Source organism: Clupea harengus, chromosome 3, assembly GCF_900700415.2.
Source record: "Clupea harengus chromosome 3, Ch_v2.0.2, whole genome shotgun sequence".
Taxonomy (NCBI): domain Eukaryota; kingdom Metazoa; phylum Chordata; class Actinopteri; order Clupeiformes; family Clupeidae; genus Clupea; species Clupea harengus.
The window spans coordinates 9,644,630-9,670,433 of record NC_045154.1 but is presented as its reverse complement, the minus strand read 5'-3'; the positions used below and the strand labels follow the sequence as shown (position 1 = coordinate 9,670,433).

The 25,804-nt window shown below is 42.0% G+C and overlaps 3 protein-coding genes across 7 annotated transcripts; 1 reads left to right on the top strand and 2 right to left on the bottom strand.

Annotated features, from left to right (window-relative positions):
• Nucleotides 1-206: 206 nt before the first annotated feature.
• On the bottom strand, nt 207-4,528 carry sephs1 (selenophosphate synthetase 1). Its single transcript, XM_012833127.3, has 9 exons — nt 4,048-4,528; nt 3,699-3,948; nt 3,491-3,594; nt 3,180-3,287; nt 2,563-2,717; nt 1,886-1,976; nt 1,364-1,463; nt 871-1,083; nt 207-663 (listed from the first exon to the last, which is right to left on the bottom strand). The coding sequence occupies exons 2-9, from the start codon at nt 3,889-3,891 to the stop codon at nt 449-451; spliced, it is 1,179 nt and encodes a 392-aa protein (XP_012688581.1). The 5' UTR covers nt 3,892-3,948; nt 4,048-4,528; the 3' UTR covers nt 207-448.
• Nucleotides 4,529-5,828: 1,300 nt separating this feature from the next.
• On the bottom strand, nt 5,829-13,754 carry bend7 (BEN domain containing 7). Of its 5 annotated transcripts, none has more exons than XM_031564505.2 (10): nt 13,167-13,751; nt 12,478-12,552; nt 11,954-12,256; nt 10,593-10,724; nt 9,914-10,206; nt 9,145-9,370; nt 8,921-9,034; nt 8,426-8,482; nt 7,351-7,404; nt 5,829-7,169 (listed from the first exon to the last, which is right to left on the bottom strand). In XM_031564505.2, the coding sequence occupies exons 1-10, from the start codon at nt 13,228-13,230 to the stop codon at nt 7,117-7,119; spliced, it is 1,371 nt and encodes a 456-aa protein (XP_031420365.1). In that variant the 5' UTR covers nt 13,231-13,751; the 3' UTR covers nt 5,829-7,116. The 5 variants fall into 5 exon arrangements, with proteins under 5 accessions (XP_031420365.1, XP_031420366.1, XP_031420367.1 ...); XM_031564506.2 differs by having other exon boundaries at nt 7,351-7,401; nt 13,167-13,750; XM_031564507.2 differs by having other exon boundaries at nt 7,314-7,404; nt 13,167-13,749.
• Nucleotides 13,755-17,457: 3,703 nt separating this feature from the next.
• Nucleotides 17,458-24,825, top strand: LOC105905145 (small VCP interacting protein). The gene is made up of 4 exons (XM_031564504.2): nt 17,458-18,116; nt 19,236-19,286; nt 23,087-23,203; nt 23,559-24,825. The coding sequence occupies exons 1-4, from the start codon at nt 18,054-18,056 to the stop codon at nt 23,571-23,573; spliced, it is 246 nt and encodes an 81-aa protein (XP_031420364.1). The 5' UTR covers nt 17,458-18,053; the 3' UTR covers nt 23,574-24,825.
• The last annotated feature ends 979 nt before the right edge of the window (nt 24,826-25,804 follow it).

Sequence of the window (25,804 nt, the reverse complement as noted above, 5' to 3'; positions counted from 1 at the left end):
AACAAATCAAAGGCATCCTACAGATTCAAAATGAATCAACAGCATCACCTAAAAACATGCTCGCTCAACTCCTAAGCTGCCAGACAGTTAGGTAACAGAAAATGACACAAACACACAAAAAGGCAATGGAGATTTGTTTCCATCTTTTTCTTCTTTTCTTTAAATGAATTATACTTCTCTTTCATCTTTTTTTTTTTTTTTTTTTAACTTTTTCTTGATTTGTCCATGTAGAGTCTGCCCTAAGGCCCTGCTATCTGGGCAGATGAGGTTTTCTTTCCTAGAATATAAATCAAGAAGTTTTTCTCTGCATTTCTTGTGTGCGCACAACTCCATATATACACACACACCCTTTAGGATGGTTCTAGAACGTGATGCCATGTGGAATTCTGTGCAGAGGCTGGTAGTGAGGTTTGGGTGGGCTTGGGGTAGGGCTGGGAAGGGGCTAGGATTAGGACGTTGTGCCAGGCGTAGTGTTGACGTTCTGAGTGGCCACCTGTGGTGCCACCTCAATGATCCGTGGCTTGTCAATGATGCGCGCTGTGCGGTTGCCCTTCTCCACAATACCAATGATCCACGCCTGGTGACCCTCGCCATACTTTGGGGACTTAATCTCGGCACAGAAGCGAGCTGCTTGTTCACGGGGGAGGCAGATCAGGAGGCCTCCTGCCAGACGTGATCAGCAAACGGATAAAAGAGAGGGAGCAAAGAGAAAGAGAGAGAAGGCTGTGAGTTAAATGGCTAACATATATACATTTGCACACCCACACACTTCAGAGTCACTTAGTGTTCATAGCTATTAACTTAATACCAGGGAAGCACTATACTATACATGGCAATGGCTGGTTTTGCTTCTCTGCCACGGTGGCTAACCTGAGGTCTCCGGGCAGGTGCCGTGCATGAGGCCGAACATGTTTCCGCAGGCTTTGCTGACAGCAGCCATCTTGGCGAGCACAGGTAGGTTGTGGATGACGAAGGACACCTCACTCCGCTGCTGCCGTGCCAGAGTCTGCGCGTGGCCAAGGATGCCAAAGCCAGTGATGTCAGTGGCAGCGTGGGCATTAAATGTGTGCATAAGTCCAGCCGCTGAATGGAAAACCAGAAACAAAATCACTCAGCTTCAGTGCCTGAAAAAATATTGACAGCGAGTTCTTAATCTCCAAATCTACAGACACAAACAAACACACACAGACCCATACACACACACACACAAATAAAATGACTCCACATTTTTCACTAGAGTGAGTGCAAAAACAACAGCCATTTCACACATTTGTGCAGGAACAGTGTACATTGTGTTGTGTGTGACTGTGTGTATAAATGAGAGGTGAGTTTGTGGTATCCTTAGCCTAGTATTTTTACAAACCTGTTCTGTTGAGTCGGGCCATGTTGACCATGGCTTCCTGGTAGGCCAGCTCCACGTCCTCCTGTGTCACCACCAGCTTGATCTTATTCCACTTCTCAGGCTGGAAGAGAACATAGCGGAAAACTACTTAGGCTAAGTAATACAAGTAATAGAAGTTGTAGTGCTGAGGCCACAAGATGACTGAAGACAGTGCAACCACACCCAAATCTACTGATGACTTAAAATCCTCTACGTTTAAGACACAATTATAAGTGCACAACCATTCTAGGGAACAGAGCTCATACTCTTTGAGCATGACTATGTACTAAACATCCTATAAAAAGAAAACATTTTAGGTAAAAACATGAAACCTGAACTTTTCACAAAACAGAGGCACTGTGAAACAATGCACTCTAAAAACTCTGACAAAAGCCTTCATATGATTTTCCATAATTAACTTTAACTCCTAGAAAAAAAGAGATGTTTTAATTTCCAGTCTTATATCAAGACAATACTGGTAAATTAAAGAAATTCTAGACTTACAATATCCAGCCACTGGTGAACAGCCACCGCTACCTGGGTCCCCAAAGGCTTGGTGAGAACCAGCACATCTCCAGGCACTGCATTATCTGGCCTGGAATGCACACACCCACACACACACCCACACACTTGTCAGTAAAGAAATATGAGATGGGGGAAGGAAAAAACTAAACTGAGGAGAGAGGGGGTTTATAAAAAGAGGTGGGTGAGTCGTACAAGAAAAAGAAGCTACTATGGAAACACCAACTTATCAAATACTACCAGCTTTGCCTGCTTTATCAAACCATAGTAAGATCTTAACTAATGGAGCAGACCTAAATTAACTTACGACGGTCATTATAGTAATAAATCAGGTGACTTTAAACCAGGTGTACCCAGAGTAAGAATGCATGGAGGACATACAGTGCTGAAGAACAAAGGAACAATTCTGACACAACCTAACCCGCATGAAGCACTGCCACAACTTCACTCCACTCCACTCACAAGAGCAGTAGCAAAATAATGTCTTACACTATCTTGTGCATTAAAACCAAATACTGACACGGAGACAGAGTAACAAAAAGAGAAAACATATCGAATAGAAGGCATGTGTGAATTCAAAAGTGTGAATGAGGCAACGACACCTAGCATGTGTATAACGGAGGGACAGGTATGAGAATGCAGACAGGACAGGTCCTCACATAATGAACTCGTTAGGCTGGCACACAGTGGTAGCCACACCGCCCAGGACGATCCAGGGGTTGAGGACCGTCTGCCCGCCAGTCACTGAGGTGCCCGCCTCTTCTGATGCATCCTTAAAGCCTTGGATGATCAGTGGCATCACCTTATCCCTCTCCTGCACACAGATAGCCCACATTTAATCACTTCATATGGTGCTTGCATTAGATTCTTTGTACTACAACCACAGAGTGACACCAATGTTTGCACACGTTCTGATAATTATAGACCAAAAGCACCAGACAGACGTAAACATAGTCAGGTGCACTAAAATGCTACATCCCCTTAGGCAATCCCCAAACCTTGTATGTCTCTCAGCAGACAAGCAAAACGCAATGTAAAATTTCTGCATTCCAGATATCCCGTGTTGAGTATTAAGTCTTGACCAATAAGAGAGTAAGCCTGCTGGTTGCATCCGCTCACTACTGAGTCACAATAAGTCATAATAAGGAAGTGAAGATCACCATGAAACTCACCATGTCTACTGAGAATGAATGATGGAGGGAGAGAGAAAGAGTGGGGTAAAAAAAAGAGAAAGGTTAAAGTGAGATGGAAGAAAGAGTAACCTGGCAAGCCTCACCTTGTCTGATAGTTTGTTGCTGATGCCCAGAAGCATCAGCATGTTGTCACATTCCGTCACGCCCATGGCATACAAATCGCTTAAAACATTGGCACACGCAATTCTCCCCTGTGATCCAGAAGCAAAAAAAAAAGACAAATTTAAAGATAAACACAACCAGTCCAAGTCAAGTCAAAATAAACATAAATGTGATGAAATCCACAAAAAAACACACTATCCAATCTATTCCCAAATGTATTGGTTTTAACAAAAAGACCTTGTGTAACTCTTTCTATGCACAGACACAAACACAAACTCCTACGGAAGCCTACCATCATGTAGGGGTCATCTACAATGGGGTAGATGTAATCTGTTGTCTGAACTAATGAAAGGCCACCATGTCTGAGAGGAATTACGCAGGTATCCATGCCGATGCCTTTGGGACAGACAGACGCAAAACTGGTTAAAAATGTACTTACATGAAACAGAAATTGCACAGAGATGGAGCTATGAAAGAGGAAAAGGAAAGTAAATACCTACCCAGTCTGGGCATAACTGCACCAAGAAATTGCTCATCTTCCTGGTAATGGTTTTCTTGTAAGGATTCTAGAAGTTTCTGGAGCACATCCTGTGGGACTTTGCAGCCAGTGCCTTTGAGTTCTGTGAATCGCGTTAGTCGAAAATTCTTGTCCAGTTCATAGCTCTCGGGGTTAAATGACTCCCGGACAGACATGTTTGGGATATTAACAGGAGCCAGCACGAGAGATGGGCCACTTCAGTCTACGAAGTCCTGCCAGAGAGAGAAAGAAGGATAAACCATCCATATTAGATTCTCAGACCATTGCTGGAACAAAATTCTGTGTGAATTTCCTACTGTATGGTTACTGACCATGACCATAAACCTTCATCCATCATTCTCAAGCCGTCCCACATCAACAGCTTGTTCACGAAAATGAATATTCAATATACAAATGTAGTCATGAGACACAGTGATGGCAGCTCGTTTCTGAACTTATATGATATTTTAAATGCAGAGCACACCTGTACAAAAACACAGGCACAACATGTTCCTCTGTTTTAACAGAAAATATACAACCAAACATGTAATATGTGGAAAAGAAGTTGCTATTCAGTTATCTAATAAGACACAACACAGAGGTCTGTACAAAAAGATTCGCAAATGGACCTCTTTCAGATCGTTGTTTGTTTACATTTGATATTTTCCTTAACGCTTGCCTAAACCTTTACTTTAACTGAGTGGTGGCTGGGTATGGGAGTTCTGCACCATAGCCAATAGGAATAGTGTGGTAGCCTAAGCGGGACTTTTCTGTGCTCTTAAGAGGTTAACTTTAGTGTAAAGTTTACAACAGCGGCATAATAGCAAAAAACATTTCATTACATGCATTTCAATCCGCAGATTATGTGAAGCCAGACAGCTTCTTTTTTATTTCGTATCCTGTTAACCTCTCCTGGAGTTGGGTTTATTGACATCATTGGCTACTACGGACGCATTTTGCAGCTGCAGGCTAGCCTACGATAACGATACAAAAGAGGGAGCTAGCGGACAGTTGTTTGAAGTAGCACGTTTTCGCACTCCAGTGGGCTTTGAATTGTATTTGCAAGTGCCACTCCCGAATGCATATCTTTTAACATGTGCGACAGCTTGCTATGCAAACCCCAAAGCGGAGTAAAAACAGTCTTTAATATCTCCAACACACTGAGTGAGCTGTTTATAAAAATGTCGGCGGCGGAAAAAATTAACCCCTTGAAGACCAGCGCCATGCGAGACGTGTTTCTACACACTTCCTAACAGTAAATAAGTCATAAATCATGCATTTTGCAAAACGATTAGGTAGTATTGTTGCAAAATAAATATGTTGACGAGCTCTCCTCGGGCTTTTACGACTGAGGCACAGTTATATTCATACCACATTTCCCCTTTAATTGCGCTCCTAGGTTTCTCCTTACCGGTTTCGATTCAGCGGCGCCTCCCGATACAAGAGCAGGGACAGTCCCACAATGCACTGCGACTTAAACGAGCGTCCCTAAGAACTGCCTGAATATAAATCGACTACACAGCAACTCGCATTCTACGACAGAAAAAAGTATTTTCTACCATCATTTGAAGATTATCTGAAGAATGAAAGAACGTTGTCCAAGTTATTAGACGTGGTTGAAGACAATTACTGCTTCTGACTCAAATAAATCCAGAAAAGGATAAGATCGCAATGGGTCCTTCTATGACGATCTGGCGCCTTTTCCTCCCCTTTAAAGCATAGCAGAAAAGTATGGCGAAATGGCCAGAAAAGTCAACAATAGGTGGCGCCTTTAATTTACCACTGTTGGCCATAGACACGCTCTCTTCAGAAGCACTGGGTTCTGAAATTACATTTCCCCCAAAAATGTTAGTTTCAATTTGAAATAAAAAAAGTTAATGTTACATTTTTTATTAGTGGATCTATACCCTGTCTATGATCATTTCCTATGCCTTTCTGCTAAAGTGGTTATTTATGTAGGCCTATAAATATTTAGGCCTATAGATTACACACACATTTTCAGTTTAATATTCTTCTTTGTCACAGTTAAAATCCAAATGAAGGCTTTTGCGTTTTAATATATGTAAAACTTTCTCTAGCCAAAGAAGGAAACAATAACATGAAGCTGTACACAGACAGTCATATCATTTTATTTTACCTTTAATCCAACATTAACATATTGCATTTTATCACTTTTTATTTAGACTCTAGAGCATGAAGTGCATTTACTTTTCTGGACAAATACTGTTGCCTACAAATACTGAAATCATTACAATTCTTACATGATGTAAGAGCTCAAAAATATTTCACAGAAAAAGCAGAGTGAAACCACAAAATACGTTTTGTGCACATTATTAGATTAGTTAGATTCAATTAATTCATTTAAAAGCGCTGTCCTTAATTATAATTCATTACTCTTTTACTTAAATTCAGCTCAATTCTCCTCACGTTCCTCTAGCTGTCCATCCAGTGTGTGCACTCAAAAAAACAAAACTCCAGTATTCGTGCACTGCCTGGCTCGGTAAATAGGAAAGAAACACATGTCTCGGACTGAGCCATACACAAAATACAGCCAATCAACAACAACGGGCACTCACACTCCAACATTGCTTGAGGAGAATGGAAACGAGGGTTGCATTTTTCAAATATCAACAACCTTCCACCAGGATCAAGGACCTTACCTTTAACAAACAGCCACGTTGTCACCACTGAGCATCTCACAAAAATCATTCTCATTGTGATGACGACATCAAGACATTTAATATTAGCTTGACTGGGTCAACATGTAGAAGCCAGTCTCTGAGAGAGAAGTTTGGCTGTTTTTTCATAGATACTGAAAACATCTTACAGGTTCGGTAACATCAGACACACCACAATTTTTTTTTCACTCAATATTGACCATTTTGTCACTATACAGTTTCTGAGGTTTAAAAAATAGGATGTTATTTCAAACATACTCTCAAACAAAATACACAGAGGTAGTGTTAAGAATGACAGATTAGATGGCACTCATCACAGTCAATTACCTTGGATTAGGTGTTTGGTATGGGTTTAACTAGGTATTTATGAGACAACTATGTTGGTGTCTGAATAACAACCGTGGTGTCTAGAATGGTCATTAAATGGCAACACTGGTCTGTGTGGTTATTTGGGCTCTTTGGTTCCTATAGGTCAAATTACAAGGCAATTGGACAGACATCGAGTCCAAAGATGGCATGTCTGATCAACCAAACAAATCACTTCTGTGTTAAAAGGATGACACTGCATCCTTAATGTGTTTCAGAGAAGAGGGAGAGGACCATGGACCATGAACCTGGTACGGTTCCTTAGACAAATGTAATGCCTTCTGCAGGAGTCTGAATGTGATATCCCCTGCACAGGCAAACTCCTTTGACCGAACTTGTGATTTTAGTCTGGAGCATTTATGACACCATTTCCATTGCAAAAACACTGTCTGGCTTTCCACAGTCACCACCTAAAACCAGATTGGCAAACTGTCACTTCATTATGCGAAAGTGGTATACATAGTACATGTTCATTATGCAGGAGTGGTATACATACATGTTCATGCAGGAGTGGTATACATACATGTTCATTCAGGAGTGGTATACATACGTACATGTTCGCATGTAGTCTATGCAGGTGGCCTCACTGACCTGTCTGTCCATGATGGTCATTCTTCTGTTGAGTAGAGACCTCAGGAGATTCTACTGACAAATATAGGATATGTTATTTAATAAACTAGATTCCAAAAGTGATTTTTTTTAAAATTATTTACATGTTTTCGTTCTCTAAAACTTCCTACAAACCAAATAGATACAAGTAATGTGTATTGAGGAAGAAATTCCTAAAATGCAGGGGAATTCTTGTGATATGCTGGTATGGATACTTGACAGTGACAATGAATGAAGACAATTAATATGTTTCTGATTGACCATCTTGAACACCTTTAGATTTTCAGATTATTCATGGGGGTTTCTTTTGTCATTCATCAACAAACCATTTGAATATTGTGAATGGTAAAGAACCATTTTGTTTCATTGTGAGATTAATTGACGTTATCCCTCATCATTTATACAGTTTCAAATATTGAAACTGTTTTAGGAATGTTTTACAGTGACAATTTAATTTGTTGAAGATATTACCTCTATAAAACACATATGCCCTGTACCCTCTCCTTTCTCTCCATTTCCCTCTCTAACACGAATGCATTGCAGCCTAATTGGTGGTTTTCTCATTTGCCGTTTCTGACAACAAACACACTAGAGCCCTGCTGATGCATATTAATACCCACCCTATTAATCTGACCAAAATCATTAAAATGCATGGCTTAGGACAATAGTGTCTGTCTGCTTTTCCTGACCGTGCAGTAGTTTTTTTCCTAATTATGCAAGCCTAGTTTATTGGTATGGCACAGTTCATCCATGAAGGTTATTCAGAAACCTTGTAAAGATCCAGTGTAAACTGCAGGAATGAAAATAAATTAATAGAGAATGACATTTAAAGCTGGAAAGCGATTTAAATGTGACAATAAAAGAGAAAGACACACAGGCAGGGAACAGCCCTGTCTAAAGCTAATTAGATGACATTTTGAGTGTGCGTGTTTGTGTGTGTGTGTGTGTGAAACAAGTGCAATGAGACAGAGCCGTGTGTGTGTGTGGGCGAGGGGGGGGGGGGGTGTTGGTGGATAGGTGTGTAGGGGTGTATTGTATGCCTTTATGTGATAGTCACCTGTGGTGTGAGAAGGTGGCCTGTTGCGGGTCTCCTCAGCATCTGCAGCTGTCTCTGCTGAATTTATCCAGAAGAGAAGAATGCATATTTATGATTCAGCATAAAAACAGGTGCTCATATGCATTCATCGAGCTGTACTTCGATAAAGTTAGCTAAATGATGGGACAAAGGGTCTAGACCTTTCTCCACTGGTATTCTTACCAATCAAAGCAGTACGATTCTTCATGGGGCGGGACGTTTCTTTCCATTGTACAGAATTTCACATCACTTAGCAACAAGATAGAACTTTGTTTAAACTAAAATAATTATTATGGTCTGAGCATTGCGTTATTCTTTACTGCTGCCACTTTGAGTGTGATCCCAGCCTTAAGCCACCAGTTGTGTATGTTGTTTAATTAATATTTTCCAGCTGTGTTGATGATATATATATATTGTATAAGCATATGCAGCGACGTAAACACACTGAGGTGCACACACACACACACACACACACACCTCTTTTTAATCTCCTTCGAGCCAGTTTGATCTGGTCCTGTAGGATCTGGACCCAGTCCCTGGCTCCTGGAAGCTTCTCAATTCTGTTTGCTGTGCAGTACTTCTCTGTGAAAACTACACACACACACGCACATGTACATATTGCACAGCCAAAAAATATTTCTAATGTCTATCATTCCTTTAAAGTGATCTTTTCCTCCTGTTTTCTCCCATCAGATACCCACCTTTGATGGCACCTACTATGTTCTGATCGAGCCCCTTTCTGTGGTCATTCAGGCCCCTCTTTCTCTTCCCATTGGGTAAGGAGTTGGCCAGAGTAGTGTCGTCGAAGAAGGCGCACACCAGCTTCCTGAAGAGCAGGCTCCCAGAGCGAGTGTAGTTGACCAGGATGGAGTCCAGCTGGGACTTGGGAATGAAGACATCATAGTCGTCTGCCAGCTGAACCTCGGGCTAAAAGAGCGACACAGAGCCATATGGACAGGGACAGGGATATTTACACAAGTGAGCACACAGTAAGAAACACAGACATATGGATAAAGGGATATTAAAACATGGGTATTCACACACACACACACACACACACACACACACACACACACACAAACACACAGAAGCTGAAACACAGATTGACCTTCTCAAGGTCTCAACCGTTTTCAGGAGGAATAAAATATGACAAAAACAGGACCATCACCTATATGTGCCTTGAGACAATGGTCATGGTTAAAGCCGTGATATAAATAAATTAAATTGAACTGGAAATGTCAAGTAATGCAATGTGACAGTCATGAAATGTCCATACAGTACCCATAGATTTAAAATGTAAGCTGCTTGATGAACTCCAGAGATCCTTCACAAAATAAGAGGCTGATAATAAGGCTGAAAATGTTGATTATGGCCCACCATAAAATACATGCAGACATATATACACAATAATGAAGATTATGAGAGATCATTCTGAGCACACAGTCGTGATGCCGCTCAGGCCTGCTGTACCTCAGCTGAATTTGGCCCTGTGATTGGACTGTAGTGTGAAATGGGTGGGGTCACAGAGGTGGAGGCAGGGCTAGAAAGAGCAGGAGCCAATGGGGCTGAAACAGTCCTCTCTCTGTGTTCGGATGAGTGAGGCAGAGGGCTTGTAGGGGGTTGTGATGAGGGTGCAGCTCCGTTCACGGGTTTGGTTAGCGGTGCCACCCTGTGCACTGGCCTCCTCTTGCGGGCTCTCTTCCTGGTTACAGGGCAACGGGCAGAGCAAGTGTTGCTCAGGGCAACCTGCTTCTCCTGAGTTCCTATAAATCAGAGGGAGAATTATAGCTGTCATTCATCTAGAAATGTTAAAAGCTCAGTAAAAGTGACTAAAAGAGACATTACAGGTATAAACAGTTATATACAGGCGTAAACCGGGCCTTAGTTGCCTGATCACTTGACCTGTCTTTATGTCCCATGTCGTCAGAAGAAAAAAATATTAAACAAAGCATATCAAATCTGTGTAAAATATGTCTGTAATGCAGTATATACTGTGTGTGTGACAGATGCAAGTCGAAATGTATGTGTTTGTGTATGTATGAATGTATGTGTGCCAGTGTGTGTGTGTGTGCGTGCGTGTGTGTGTGTGTGTGTGTGTGTGTGTGTGTGTGTGTGTGTGTGTGTGTGTGTGTGCGGGCGATTAGGTGACCTTTTTGTGTCTGCATCATTTTCCTCATGGAGCGGAGTTCAAGCAGGATGGCCTGCAGAGTGGTCTTGCAGTTACACATGCAGCAGCTGGACTTTGTCGTCGTGACTACATAAGGTTGAGGGAGTGCCATGTCTGTACAAGGTGAGAGACACATGAAAGCACATAATTTCATACAACGAGTATGACATACCATGATCATCATGCAATGGTGGGCAATAGCTTCTGCCCAGCCCCCTCCTTTGTCTCTGTCTATGTGTTGTGTGTTTGTGTTTGTGTGTGTGTGTGTGTGTGTGTGTGTGTGTGTGTGTGTGTGTGTGTGTGTGTGTGTGTGTGTGTGTGTGTGTTAGAGACAGTGTGTGCACTGTGTCCACTGTTTGTTTTAAACGTTCCCATGAGAGACAACTGACAATTGTCAATCTCTGTTTGTGTGTGTGTGTGTGTGTGTGTGTGTCAGACAAGGAGAGAGAGTGTAAGAGAGGGAGAGCATGCATGTTGTGTGTGTGTGTGTGTGTGTGAGAGAGAGAGAGAGAGAGAGAGAGAGAGAGAGAGAGCATGCATGTGTGTGTAGATATAAACAGAAGCATCACCAGACATATCTCAGTCTTTGTGTGTGTGAGAGAGAGATAATACTAGAAAATATGTTTTTCTGAGTGTTCTTCTCTCTGACTGTGTGCTTTTCTGTGTGTATCTGTGTTCCTATGTAGATTTAAAACATGTGCGACAACAGACATCTCTCTGTGTGTTTGTATGTGTGTGTGTTAGTGGGTAAGCTGTCTGGTGTCACAGCCTCCAGACACCTCTGAGTGTGAGACTGTGTCTGTCAGGAACTGTCTAGACATTCTCCTATTCATTCAACTAAGCTATAGCCTTTCTTTAACTCTCTCTCTGTTTCTCTCTCTCTCTCCCCCCCCCCCCCCCCCCCCACACACACACACAAACATTCACCCAGCATCTGAGGTCATGTCAAAGGGATTGTGTTGCTTCCTCTATCTCATTACTGAAGTCAAGCCACCAGCCTCTCTGATTATATAGCTCTGTTGGTAATAGCTGTGACTGTAACAAGCACCCATAGATACATAAACTACACACACAAACATGCATGCACACACATACAGACACACACACACACACACACACCTAATCAACATCCAAGGAGAATAGCCCAAATAGAAAACACAGTGCTCTTGCAGCAGATCCTGGTTACTTAGCAACACCTCATACACATGCGGCAGTATCACTATAAAAGCTACGTCTAATAATCACAATATTACCACTTCTCTCTGACACTCATAAACAAGGACAGCATTGCGTTCTACATGCCCATGCTTAATGCAGGTGTGCTGTTGGCCACACAATCCTACCATTGGAGTTACTCAGATCTTTGGTCCGGTTGAGCACCTTCTGGGTTTTGGACCGAGTGCTGTATTGGCCAGAAGTGGGGTGGTTGCTGGGTTGGGGACTGCAGGTCCAGGAACTGTGCTGGGGTACCTCAGGCTCTAGATCAGCTGTTGAGGCCCAGCTCAGAAGCTCATCTTGGGGTTCCTGTTTCAAGTTTTCCCCTTCTCTCCCCACCCGTTGATATACCCGGCCTGCTTTGTCATTTAGCACGCGCATCATACCAGTGATCTGTCTTTTTATTTCCTTTCCTTCATCCTCAAGCCAGGCTGATGAATAGATAGAGAGGAGAGAACTTTGAGAATGATACTGTAGGATACAAACATGTATGTGTGTGCAAGAGCAAAAGAGCAAGAAATACCAAGACAATGAGAATCTACATTTACATTTTACACTTTACACATCTTTACACTTTTAAAAAGTGCTGGAGTAATGAGTGAAATATACATGTATGTGCTAGGTTGGTATTTTAAAGCCATGGATGCCTTACCTTCAGGCACACCTTCTTTTGATTCCCCATTTACAGCGCTATTGACATCACTGTCAAAGCACTCAGATTCAAATTCTGTGGAAGTCAAAGTGCCAAAGAATGTAGGACAAACAGAATGTTGCCAGATTAGTTTGATATTCAACTTTACTGGAATCATGATGTCTTATCAGACAACATCCTGGATGGGAATGGGAGGGGGGGGGGCATGATGTGCTCAACACCCCTCCCCCCTTACCACCTGTAGGTACCAGTAGAAACAAGTATCCAGACTATCGATTTTATACCTAGGACGTATATCTACCAGTGGAAAAAAATCGAAACTGTTGTCAGAATATGCTAACGTGTTTATATGTAAATGCAAGCTTTTATGAATAATGAATGGGCAGTTAAATGGAGGTCAGGCTAAATCAGATGCATTAATATGCCAAATAATAGCACAGAGAAGCTAGAGAGACATCTTATCAGACAATTCTCAGTAGTAAACAATCTGCGTTTTTTTATTTTGCTTATTCTTATGCTCCTCGGAGACATATCAAAATTATCCAGACATTGCAGGTGCATTCCTGAAGACTGACGTATTCCTCGCTGCCCTATTGTCTACAGACGGCAGCGTCTGCTTTCTGACACCGCCGTCCGTGCTGTATTTTAGAGCAGACGCGTGTCGTCTGCTTTCACGGCTTCTTACTTACCTTGATCATTTATCAGTTTAAAGCTCTGAGATTTTCTGCTCCTCCTTCTCTCTGCGAACTCCATTCTTCTCTCAAATTAACGGCGTAAAAGGTGTGTCAGATGATGCCAAGATCTAGCAACGTTTTCGAATCCTCAGCAGGACGAGGGTCCGTCTCTTTAATCAGCCAAAACTCCGCTTCATTACGCTATTTACGTTATTCCATTTCCTTCGGACAACTCTTCCTCTGTCGCAAACGTAAGACTTCTGGATTCACTTTTCGGGGATTTAACAGAACTAACGGTTGCTGTCCTACAGTTTGTGTCCTTTTGGGAGATGGTCGTTTGTGATGTAAATAAATAAACGATTAATACTTAAAAAATCGTCACATCTATTCCTTTGCGCCACCTGATGGTAGCTGAATATTTTCGGAACAAAATATGAGCATCCAGATTAGGACTGAGTGTGACTCACTGTGACGGACTGTCACAGCTAGTTATCAAAAGAAAGTTGTTTTTGCGTCGTCAGACTCACTGACACTAGTTCGACTTCGAAAAGTATGTTATCAACTGAGACGTGTACCACGTCCGACGTAAAAAAAAAAAAAAGAACTGCTTTGGCAGAAGGCATCCTCTGAAACGTCTGTAGGCTTATTATACATTTTCTTTGGTCCAATGTTCTTGTTTGTGCTTAACTGGCGTCCTACTTTGTCTTTTTACTTATTTGTCATCTTTGGCACAGCAAAGTTTCAGCTATAATAAAACTGCATCTATTTGTCCACGTTTAGGATTGGAGTTAAATCATTATGGATCAGTGCAATGGAAGGATACATTAGGCCTGTAACCGGTATTAGATGGAGCAAAATATTACATGAAGCTGCTTTAAACTCAACTATTCTTACAGGCAGAGCATCCTAGATGTAGGTCTCCCTCTGCTGCTGGTCTCCCTCACAAGCAACTTTGGCTGTGACTGTGCATATATGTGGCAGCCTGGCGGGATTGAAGAGCAGCTCTGGGACCTGAGTTTGGATGTCTGAGCTGTGAGTTAATAAACCTCCCTTGGGTCTGAGAGTAAGAAAGTATTATCTGCTTCAAGTTCTCACGTCACTAAATGAAAGAAGAAATCATTGAAATGATCTAAATACATGGAGAAGCTTGTTATTTTAGACTGTATTCACCATATTGGATCCTCTGTCGACTGTTTTTGGAAGTACTTAATTTACAGATCCATTTTATTTCCATTTGCAAAGAGTGGAAATTCTTTGGAAAGACGTCTGCCTTTAAGCAGACATTTAAGACCAATAACTGATTAAAACAAAACTAATGTTGCTCTTATATCAAACCTCCGCAAAGGATTCAATTCTGAAGCAAAAATGAATTCAGTGTCATAACACAAGAGCCCCATTTTACAGTTCAAATAGGAAGCAAATACTTAGTGACAAATAGATTTAGGGGTTTTAGCAGATTAAACTAAAAACAGAATTCCCTGTTTGTTTGGCTTTGCCAGTGCCAACATGTGCTGGTTCCTGCTTTTAATGCATAGTTGGTAGCTTAGTTAGCTGCAGCAGGAACACTCCTTGACAAAATGCACACATAGATGGAACAAATATATGACTAAATTAAACTTAACTGACTGACAAACAGGGCTCCAGTTGAGGGGGGATTATAATTATACCATGACTTTTTACATTAATTATAAGAATGCAAGAGGCAGACCAGCCCCTTTGATTTTTTTTAAACAAATCGACCACTGCCTATAAAACTTCCCCTTACTTCCATTCTACTGACCCAGGAAGGCCTCCTTGTACTTCTGAAACTTCATAACTTGCTCTCTAAGCGCTAAAAAGCTGCTTAGTTGTAACATAGCCAAAGAAAAGAGAGAATTGCTTGGGTTTAGTCAAACCCAAATATAAAATAATAATATAAATGATCATTCAAAGTTATGAATATAAATAATCATACCTATAAAGACATATTTTTCAATTTATGTGATGGTAGTTCAGAGAATTATTTGACTTATTTTTTTTCTCTTTCAGGTGTCATCATTTGCCTTCACTACAATTCACAAGCTACTTCTGCACAACTGGCTCTTCAGTGAGCCCACCGACTGCAATAGAAATATATAGGGCTAACATTTAGCTATACATATCATCCTGAGCAACCTGAATGACTGAGTGTGCATCAGGAGAATGATGATAAAGCTGCAAGATAGTGTCACTATCAAACCTTTTGTTAGTTAGACTGTAATTAATGTTTCATTAGTGATTATCAATTGATTGATTTTTTATTATCAATTTGCTATTTCTGATGTCTGCCATAATCAATTGTCATTATTTTGTTCTTCAGATGTTTTTTCCACAGAAACCCCAGTAAACAGAAAGCAAGGGGGGGGGCAAAAATGTTTGGAAGTTTGGAAACAGACTGGTATGTGACGAATCTATGCTCTGCCTCCCTGTATGCCAGGAAATGCAGTAGATAGGGAAAAAACAGGACCATGAGATCGGGTGCCAGTCCAAAATTGCATTTGCACTTGATGTCAGTATGAGGATAGCGGTCCTCCAACAGTAATAGGAAATACTTGTCTGGCAAGGCAGTAGCGGTTACCAGTAAATGCCTTTTACTGTGTGGACGTTGGGCAGGGGGTGGTAGATCAGAAGAGGTTTACGCAAGCATAGACCTTTGAACACGAGTGAGAAACCTCATCAGTGTGCTGTCGTGAGCAACTGGTTTTCTCTAGAATCCACTCTGATGACCATCCTCACCCCAATGTAAGATGGGAAGGGCAACAGAATATTGAGTTATCTATCAGCCTAATGTCTGGGAGAGATCCTTTTCCCGCTCTTTGTGCTCAAGTTTAAGAAGTTAAGGCTCAAGTATGCTTCTGCGGACTCTCCTGTGCAACTGGATGTTTCAGGTTCACAACGTCATTTTTAGCGTAGAGAAAAAAGGTTATGGAGCCCATCATACAGTGTTCATTCCTGCTGCTTCACTTACCTGGCTGCTGAACTTATGGGAGCTGGTTCTGTGGCTCAAGACACTCCAGGTTTATGACTTTGACATCTGCCACCGAGCTTGCCGCCTGCACAGCAAGGCCGATGCCCTGTCCTGGCAGCCATGTGAAGAAGAGCAGTGACGGCGCAGTAGCCTCCTGTCTTCAGCAACAGTGATTGATCCCCAGTCTTCTGCTGCGGTGAGCAGCAACCCTCTGTGCCTTCCCTGCAAGCCTTTAGTGTGCCCCTGGGGCGCTCCCAGCGACAGGGTTAACTCCCCGTTCTACACATGGAACAATGATACTACATCATATGACAAGCACAGAGCCATGTAGAGGCTCTCTATCTACATGGCTCTGTGCTTGGCATATGATGTATTCCCAGTGTTCCGTGCATAGAATCTTATGTCTAATAATTCGATTTTAGTGTTGTAATGACCTAGTGTGATTTCCCTGGTTTTTGTTTACCCTGATCCTGTAAAATGTACATAAGCCCGCTCCATTTACCATTCTGTATCAGTGTTTGAATCCTTGTGCCTTGTGTGAATAAACCTGATACACCTGTGTGTACCTGTAAAGATGCACCTGACTCTGTGAGATTGCTACGATATATTTGCCTGTTCTATTCATCATGAGCAATAAAATATATAAATTGCTTTGAACTACAATTGTTGAAAATTACTGTTGTGTGGTCTGTTTTGACATGGCTGCTTAGGTTGGGAACAGTTGCAAGAACTTGTTACTACCTTCCCCATCCTATCAGCCATGACAAAACATCATGTGCTAGTCAGACACACTGACCTTGACACATGCTAACCATGTCACTTAGACGTCAACAAAACAATGATTCAATCTAAAAGTAGTTGTGGTTAATTCCTACAAACTGTCTGGACAGAATGACAAAAATACAGTTCATGAAAAAAACACTTTCACCCTTTCAAAAAAAAATTGTTTTCAATAAATGTAGCAGAAGATGTTGAAAGTGTCTTCTGTCTTCCTGGTAGGGGGAGGGTCTAACTAAGGATGTGCAGTATCCCTATGAGTGTCATCACTTTAGCATGTTTCTGACAGGAGCAATAAAACTTGTTGCAACCGTCACCTGTTGCAACCGTCCCCTACATGTGTGGCAACCGGGGTATAAGCGGTATAACGGCTGCCGAAGTGTCCCGTTATACGAAAATATACGCAAGAAACTCATACTTATTACTCGAATTATGGCTTATGTAAAACCTAATGATCTGTTTACTCCCTAACAACAGGCGGTGCTGTCGAGAAAAGTTTGTAGAGGGGTCGCCTAACGGAAAATAATCAGCGGAGGGGCTCGGAGGAGTTTACTCGACATAAACACACTGCCCTGTCAGCTAGCAAAGATAGATTATTTTGCGGATTTCTGGCCAAGATAACTTTCATCTTTGCCAGATAATTTCCATTTTAGCATTCACAGATGCCGCGGCGTGTTAATAAGAGGTTTGCGCCTGTGAATATGTAGGCTAATGTAGGTAGATATTAGACCTGCTTGTATTTGGTTTAGCTAGAGCTTTTCAGTTGACTTGTGAGATATAGCTTTCGGGCAAAAGCATTAGGCTACTTTGTCGTTAGCTGGCGTTAATTAGTGTTAATCAAAAAGCTGTGAGGTGAACATAAAACGTATTGCTATCCATGGAGTGAAACGCTGACAGTCGTCAGTGCATCATACTGGCTTTTGTTATTGAAGTGAAGAACTATCTAGTCAACATATGTCAGCGGTGTTGCCAGAGGCTGATTTTGCTGTAACGTTAGCAAGCTAATGTCAGTAGTTTGAAGTTAAAACGCTAAATTACCTAGCTGGTTGTCTAGTTAGTTTCTTGGATAAAACCACTTTTTTAAAGCAACCTTTTGTGTTGTCATTGAAATATCCACCACATCTTCGGAATAACCAAGTATGGGAATGTGCCTTCCTTGCCTGGGTGGAGCAGCAGAGGACGTGGTGGAGACACCCGATCCAGTAAGTTGTGCGAGTCTTTGGAAATTTACATTGGTGGAGAGTAATTAATAAACCCTAAGTACCGATGTAAAAAATGTTATCACCAAAAGTGTGCTGAGACCTTTAGAACATCATGTAATTCCCTACCTTTTAAAACTGTTAGTTATTTTTAGAACATTTGTAAGCTTTATTGTGTACATCTGACAAACTCACACACCATGGATAAATACACTCCTAGTGGACTTCCAGCTTTGTATTAAAGTCCAACATTGGCACATTAGCTGTGTGTGATGCACGCAAGGCTGCCAGTTCGAGGATGTCAAGCCTTTTCTGTGACCCATGTATCTCTATATCTCTATACATTTTAGAGCAAACCACCACATCAACTCCAACCTCACCCCCTCTCATCTGGCTTTGCTGTTGAAAACAAAAGGAAACTTGAAACCAGCCTTTAATCCTCTATGGATTTACCTCTACATCATTATTGTTGTGCTCTAATGAATGTAAAAGGGCACAGTGGGTGTGTTTCGTAGAATTCAGAAGTAATTCGGTACAGACTGGTAAAGTAGCATGCCAGACCAGACCAGATGAGAGTAGATAATGAGGTTATGAAGTAATGAGGCTGAAACCAAAAGGGAACTGTCACAAATATGTGTGTCTGTGTGCGTGCATGTGTGTGTGTCCTGTCTTTAACAAATCTTTAACAGGGATCAGAGTAGTCCTATGCAGATATACCAATGCATTGTCATCTGTATTCTTCAGTCAGTTCCTGTCCTTGTCCTCTATGCCATGTTCTGTCTGCAAGTAGAGCTCTGACTCATGGTTAATTGCACTACAGATTGGGCGTATTCGAGTACCCATCTTGGTTTAATATTGAGCTTTAAGTGCCTTTGCCTAAGCTGGAGATCTTTTAGACATTAGACCGCTCGGCCTGCACCATTAATTGGGCTAGATCAACATTTGGTTTCACTTAATTGCTTTACCTGCCAGTGGGTGTTATCAATTATGACCTGTTACTATACAAAACCAAAGTGATAGGAGGAAACTTACTTGGTGGTTGTTTACAGTTGTTTGTTTGTGTGTGTGTGTGTATGTGTGTGTGTGTGTGTGTGTGTGTGTGTGTGTGTGTGTTTGTCACAGGATACTAGAAGGCGGCAGCTAGCAGAAGCTGCAGAGAAGAGGCAGAAAGAGGTAGGTGTACCCCAGCATCACATGTGCCCATCGCTGGCTCCCCTTTCAGCGCCCCCAGCTGGTGCTGTCCCTCACAGGCTGGCGCCGCTCTGCTAAAGCTAGCCTGGGCTGGAACAGTTCTGCCACTTTTCAGAAGGAGCTTTTTGTTTTTACAAGTTTAGTCATACACCTGTAATACACACAAAAGTCATATCCTCATAGGTCTACCAAAGCATGTTAAGACCACATATGCCTACTTCTTGTGCTGTTTACTCAAATTTAGGAAGTATGTTTGGCATGTTGTGGGATGTTGTGCAGTATACTATACTGTGTAATAGCTTATTGTAATAGTTTATCTTGTTTGAGCAAGCAAGGTTTATTAGGCATAAGGAACTGGTTGTAGTTTGTATGTCTGTTTTAAATAAGAAATAGGTGTTGCATGTGCAGTCTTTAAGCCCCTTTTCTAAAGGTGCTCTATGCTCTCTGGCTTCTGCTACCTCATCTGCCCCTGTCGGCTACCTTGGACACGGCACTAGAGCTAGTGTGTGCTGGATTCCCCACTCCACAAATCAGTCACAATCACAACCACCCAGCCTGTATTACCTGTTGCTACACCCCTCCTCTTTTCACCGTTTCATTTCTGGTCTCAAGGAGATCTTCTCTCCCTGCGTGTGACACGAGAATTCAAGGCAGTTGAGTGTGTGATGAATTGCATTCCCAGTAAAGCACTCACACACACAGACACACACAAAAAAAAAAGCAACAACAACCCAGCCTGCATTACCCGCTACCTCACATGTTTTGTTCTTCCAAGGCACCTCTTTTTTCTTTTCTCTGAAGATGTCCTCTCGCTCTCCTATCTGTTGGTGCTAGCCTTGCCTTGTCGCTGTCTGCTGACCATAGACTTTTAACCCCGAGACTTTCAGAGGCTCTGTTCAAACCTGCGAGACTCTTTATGCCACAGAGATACCTCCTTCAGCGATTTCGTCGAGCGCGTCACCGAACCACCCACGTTGCTGCGTAAGTAGTCCAAACAGACGCAGCCTTTCTACCAAACCTCTCCGACCCGGCTGCTCCTTTCCTCTCCTCTCCTCACCTGACAGCGCCCCCTGCAGGCTGGGTTATGCATACACAGCCCCTCACTGACAGGCTCATTTTCTTGTCCCTCGACGGGTGGAGTCTTTGTTTACTTGTCTCTCAGACTGTACTGTTGATCACTGTGGGACATAGAATGAAGGAGAATGTTGGCAAGATCCTCTCACTGCTGTGAAATGGCTCTCGTTCACCAGTTATTTTTGCGTATTTCCTTTTCACTGAGATTGTAACTTCCTGACCCAAGAGTCAGCTGGTGTAAGGCCTCATGTTTCTCACAGTGCTTCACAGAGAGATGTTCCCGTGTGAACCATGGTTACTCTCCATGCCTTCCCTATAGTAATTATTTGGTCTGTGGGTTGGCTGGTTTATTGTCCATTTCCACCACACATACTCCTCCTGCTCCCACTGCATTGACAGCCTAATGGCTAAAGTGTGTGGGCGATCTGATCTAACGGCCATATGAGCTTCAGTTGCTCTCACACATCCCTGCTGCAGGGAGTGCACTAAGGCTGAACATAATGGCTGAATCACTGGGCGAGCTGAGTTAAATCCACATGAACCTCAGTACCTCTCTGTATTACAGTTGTACACTGTTATGTCTGTGTGTGTGTGTGTGTGTGTGTGTGTGTGTGTGTGTGTGTGTGTGTGTGTGTGTGTGTGTGTGTGTGTGTGTGTGTCTGCTGGCTGGTTACATGGTATTAAGACGCAGCTCCTTTGCACATGAGCCCTGCATTCCCTGCATGCCTTTGAAGCACAAAATATGTAGCTGCTTTGCAGATCCAGCTCACTGTGTGTGTGTGTGTGTGAGAGGGAGAGGGAGAGAGAGAGAGAGTAATTAAGGTTGTGTGTATATGAGATAAACAGAAGAGAAGAATATGTTCTTTCTTAAAGGTATTAATAGAGGTAGTCACACATCATTCCATGGTGAAATTCTACATAGGGATAATTAAGGCCATCCCATCAGGCACAGACTACTCTCACTTACTTCCCCCCTTTATGGTCCTGGACTGAAGGTTGGCCACTGTGGAGACCAGTATGGTTAAGACTGTTAAATCCCATTCCACCAGTGACTCAATGTGTATGTTTGAGTATCTGATGCCAGGACACGGTTTGACACCCAACACACAGCCGCCAAAGCCAGATGGCGGACGACATTAAACACAAAGTGTGTGTGTGTGTTTACGGCACGAATAGTTGCTGAGCTACATGTTTTGGTTTGAAGTAAGTTGCTTTATTGGATAGGTGGTGAGATGCCAAGGCTCAAAGTGTGTTCCTTTTCCAGTTGAGATTTGGGTGATGCTCAGACAGGCAGAGAGAAGGCGACTTGCTTGACAGTTTTAGGGGTGCTGTTTACAGTAGCAGCACATCCTATTTTGGATGTACCTTTCAAGGATGACAAAATAAGACATATCAGGTCAAATTATTTTAGTACAAAAAGTGTGCAACATCAAATAGACATCAGAACCATGGAAAAGCAAAGTGGAGAAAACAAGTCCAAGGAATGAAGCCCCATATTAGTGAGATGAGTCATTAGTGATGGGCCTCAGTATACAGATCAGGAGTTCATTATACTGTCTTGAATAATTCATTGGATTTGACGAAACTGAGGCCTTTGGGGAGGAATTCCAGAGCTATGGTGTGCAGCCGTTGAAAGTGAGAGGCTGATGGTGGTTGGTTGGTTGATTCATTTACGTCATTCATGTGTTTGTTTTGGTGCACACAATCTCTGTGGATTTATTTAGAAATAAGGCATCATGCACAAAGGACACATCTTTGTTCTCTGTTAGTGCTACTGTTGTACTGTTTTACTGTATACACATAGGCATCAAACAGATCTTGACTCCTTGAGTGAGTGAGTGAGTGAGTGAGTGAGTGAGTGAGTGAGTGTGTGTGTGTGTGTGTGTGTGTGTTTGTGTTTGTGTGTGTGTGTGTGTGTGTGTGTGTGTGTGTGTGTTTTTAGCATCACATGCTATAGACATTGTATTTTTTGGACAGTGCAAGTTTGAAAATAGTTTAACTCTTGTAGTAAGCTTCCCTGTCAGAGGGAGCTTTGGGTGTTTACAGTTGCAAAGAAGCAATAAGCAACAGTAATCATGTGTCTGTTTATACATTGGCAGTGTCTGGTTACTCAGAACTGTGACATTTCATCATTAGTCATGTCTGTGAGGAAAGTCAGCTGTATAACCATAGAGATAGAGCCAGGAGCGGATATTGATGTCTGTGAGGAAAGTTAGCTATATAACCATAGAGCTAGAGCCAGGAGCTGATATTGATGTCTGAGGAAAGTCAGCTATATAACCATAGAGCTAGAGCCAGGAGCTGATATTGATGTCTGTGAGGAAAGTCAGCTATATAACCATAGAGCTAGAGCCAGGAGCTGATATTGATGTCTGTGAGGAAAGTCAGCTATATAACCATAGAGCTAGAGCCAGGAGCTGATATTGATGTCTGAGGAAAGTCAGCTATATAACCATAGAGCTAGAGCCAGGAGCTGATATTGATGTCTGTGAGAAGAGTCAGCTATATAACCATAGAGCTAGAGCCAGGAGCTGATATTGTTTAGGTTTTATGAAACACCTTGCAACACGTGTATGGCATCTGTCTGTGAGTGTTTAGTCTAGTCCAAGGGTGTGTCCTGCATGCAGCGTGGTGCCTCTGGGGTTGTGTAAGAGCCTACTCTCTCGGCTGCAGCAGTGACGCTTGTGTCTATCCCACCTGTCCTGCAGACCTCCAACCGTGGAGTCAAGAACCCGGAAGCACTTGAGAGGAAGAAGAGGAAACAGGAAGAGATAGAGAAGCAGGCCATGGTGACCCCGTCGCCCTCTGGGGGAGGGGGGCTCAAGGTAGGCCTTCCTCCTCTTCCTAATCGGCATCTTCATGATTATCATCCTCAGACTCATTTACAAATCCATTCATGTTTGCTCTCTGCCTCACCTTGAAACAAACAAATTATACACACATTCACACATTCGCTCTCACACACACACACACACACACACACACACACACACACACACACACACACACACACACACACACACATTCTGACACACACACACACACACACACGCGCGCGCGCACAAAATGTCATATGAGCGCTCGTCTTACCCAGTCCTAGCAGTACTAGATGGTTTATGGAATTGATTAATTGATTTTATCTCATTTAAAGATCATTAACTTGTTTCTTTGTGTTTTTAGTGGCAGATGGGCTGATCGGAAAAGACCTCTGGTGGTTCAAGGACAATAGAGGAGCATCAGCCTGTATGAACAGTGTCACAGTCAACTTCAGGGTGTTGTGTTTTTCTTTTTTTTATCGTTCTTTTTCCCTTTTGTTTGTTTTGGTTCTTATTTTCATATGGAAGCTAGTCGGAACAGTTGCATAGAGCATCTAAATCTTGCCAAGCTGGAAGTGTGATTACTTGCCATTGCCTCTTGATTGGCTGGAGAGTCACACCCTGTCTAGATTGCCAAGGTGTACCAGCCAATTGGGTGCTAGAGCAACTGAAGGTAACTGCTAGCAGTGAGTAGCAGGTTGCAAAAAGCACTGCCAGCTGTACACAGTGAAGAAAAACTTGCTGAACATAACTAGTTGTTTATCGCAATGCAGCTCACACACTTGCACATGCACAAACACTATCTCCTTGAAAGGTATTGTACAACGGTGCTTCTGTCGCATCACATTGGTTTGAATGCTTTTGTGCTTGTCTGATAATTTATATATAGAAATATATCTCCTGAGAGTCCATGCCTTTTTTTGGTTGATTTAGCATGATTTGAATGTCACATGCAGCACACATATATAGGAAAACACTTTTATGACAAACCCAAGATGGTTGGAAGCTCATACTGGTGTCAGACCCCATTTTCCTGAGATTCTTTGATTGTGATTCCTCATAGTGCAATGTAAGTTATTTTGTCTCGGTTGAGTTTGTAGGGTGGGGTATGTTTGTTTGCGTGCATTATAGTTTAATTTTATTTAATAGAGGGTGTTGGCTACAACAAAACCGTTCACCATTGAGAGGTGTTTGTCGACTGCTGCTGACACACTGCTTTTATTAGCTTTTGCCCACTTACTAAAACAAAAATCACTTTTTGAACAGTGAAGTCGTTTTTAACATGTTGCATTGAAGATGCCTCCTTTACTCCTCTTTACCCACGTGTGGCGATGTGCTGCACTGACTCGAAACAGCTGCAGTGTAGTGATCAGTCCAAATGCCTTACTGTGTTTCAGGATTTGAAATGGACCTAACCTTTGACCTGGAAATGCAGCTTGTAGCAGTAGGTGTTTCCGATGCCATTTGTACACTTGAGGATGTAGAGGGCATTAATGCTGACAGTGTCCCCTTTTTTCTCACTAACCTTAACACTATCTGTGCTTCTGAAACAGTGGGAACTAATGTAAAGGACATGTCAGTGCTGAAGGATGCTTCTTGACTTACTCATCAAAAATACATTTCTATTCAAACCTTGTCTCCTTTCCTTGCTTCTCCATTTAAATCTACTGAAAATAATTTCTATTTAAACTTCATTTTTACTTGTTACTCTTTCATTGATTGAAATGTAAAGGTTCAGTCCTGATATTTTCTGTTTTCATTTTATTCCAATCTCATCTCTTCTGACACCACCAGATCACCCAAAAGGCAATCACTTTTATTTAGGTGACAATGAATGTAGAGTCCCTAAAGACCACTGAAGTTAATTGCATTTACTGTAGCGTGTATATGTTAAATTGAGGACTGACATGTACTAACAATGATCTGATGGAACAGTCTGCACCATTGGTTGGTCAATGGTGGGAATCACAGAAAATCATGCTGCTAATATAGTCATACACAAAATTATGTTTTTGCACGTCTAAAGTGTGATATTTAACCTTTAAAAACGAATTAGTTTAAATAGTGATACGTGTCATAGATGCCCATGAAAAGTAAAATGGTATACTAAGCCATTTAGAAAAAAGCTCCAATTAAACAGTACATTACATTTAATATTGCCAAGTCTTTAAAAAAAAATAAGACAAGACATGGAAATGTCTCCCTATGACAAATAAAAAAGACCCCAGTCAGTACCTCTTACTGCCTGTAGAGGTCAGTGGTGCACTTTGCTGTAGCTGGAGATGTAGGGAATCGGGGATTTCCAAGCTCTAATTTGATGCCTTTCCATATAAACTGAGGGGAAAACGACTGCATCCATGTGATGCAAAATTAGTTTTATGTGCAATGAGTTGATATACAGGAATAGATCACAATCGGTTTACGGCAATACTCAGAATATCACAAATCTCAAATAGTACTGTGGTCAAATTCTCCTCTTCCCACTGTATTGTTGGGACAGAACCTCTTTAAAACCCCAGTTTATGGTATTGGATCTGGGAAGCTTTTAGAAGATGAACCTTTGCATCATCACGATCTCAGCATTACCCTTCAATCTATAACATCCCAAAC

Coding starts and splice junctions, on each gene's coding strand:
- sephs1 (XM_012833127.3), bottom strand. CDS start 3,891: ATGTCTGTCCGGGAGTCATTTAACCCCGAGAGCTATGAACTGGACAAG. Junction 2,718..3,179: donor GCAACAAACTATCAGACAAG/GTGAGGCTTGCC, acceptor ATCTGTGTGCAG/GAGAGGGATAAGGTGATGCC. Junction 1,464..1,885: donor TTCACCAGTGGCTGGATATT/GTAAGTCTAGAA, acceptor GTTCTCTTCCAG/CCTGAGAAGTGGAATAAGAT.
- bend7 (XM_031564505.2), bottom strand. CDS start 13,230: ATGGAGTTCGCAGAGAGAAGGAGGAGCAGAAAATCTCAGAGCTTTAAA. Junction 10,725..11,953: donor AGATCTGAGTAACTCCAATG/GTAGGATTGTGT, acceptor CACCTTGTACAG/ACATGGCACTCCCTCAACCT. Junction 8,483..8,920: donor TCGAAGGAGATTAAAAAGAG/GTGTGTGTGTGT, acceptor GGATAAATTCAG/CAGAGACAGCTGCAGATGCT.
- LOC105905145 (XM_031564504.2), top strand. CDS start 18,054: ATGGGAATGTGCCTTCCTTGCCTGGGTGGAGCAGCAGAGGACGTGGTG. Junction 18,117..19,235: donor TGGTGGAGACACCCGATCCA/GTAAGTTGTGCG, acceptor TGTTTGTCACAG/GATACTAGAAGGCGGCAGCT. Junction 19,287..23,086: donor CAGAGAAGAGGCAGAAAGAG/GTAGGTGTACCC, acceptor CCTGTCCTGCAG/ACCTCCAACCGTGGAGTCAA.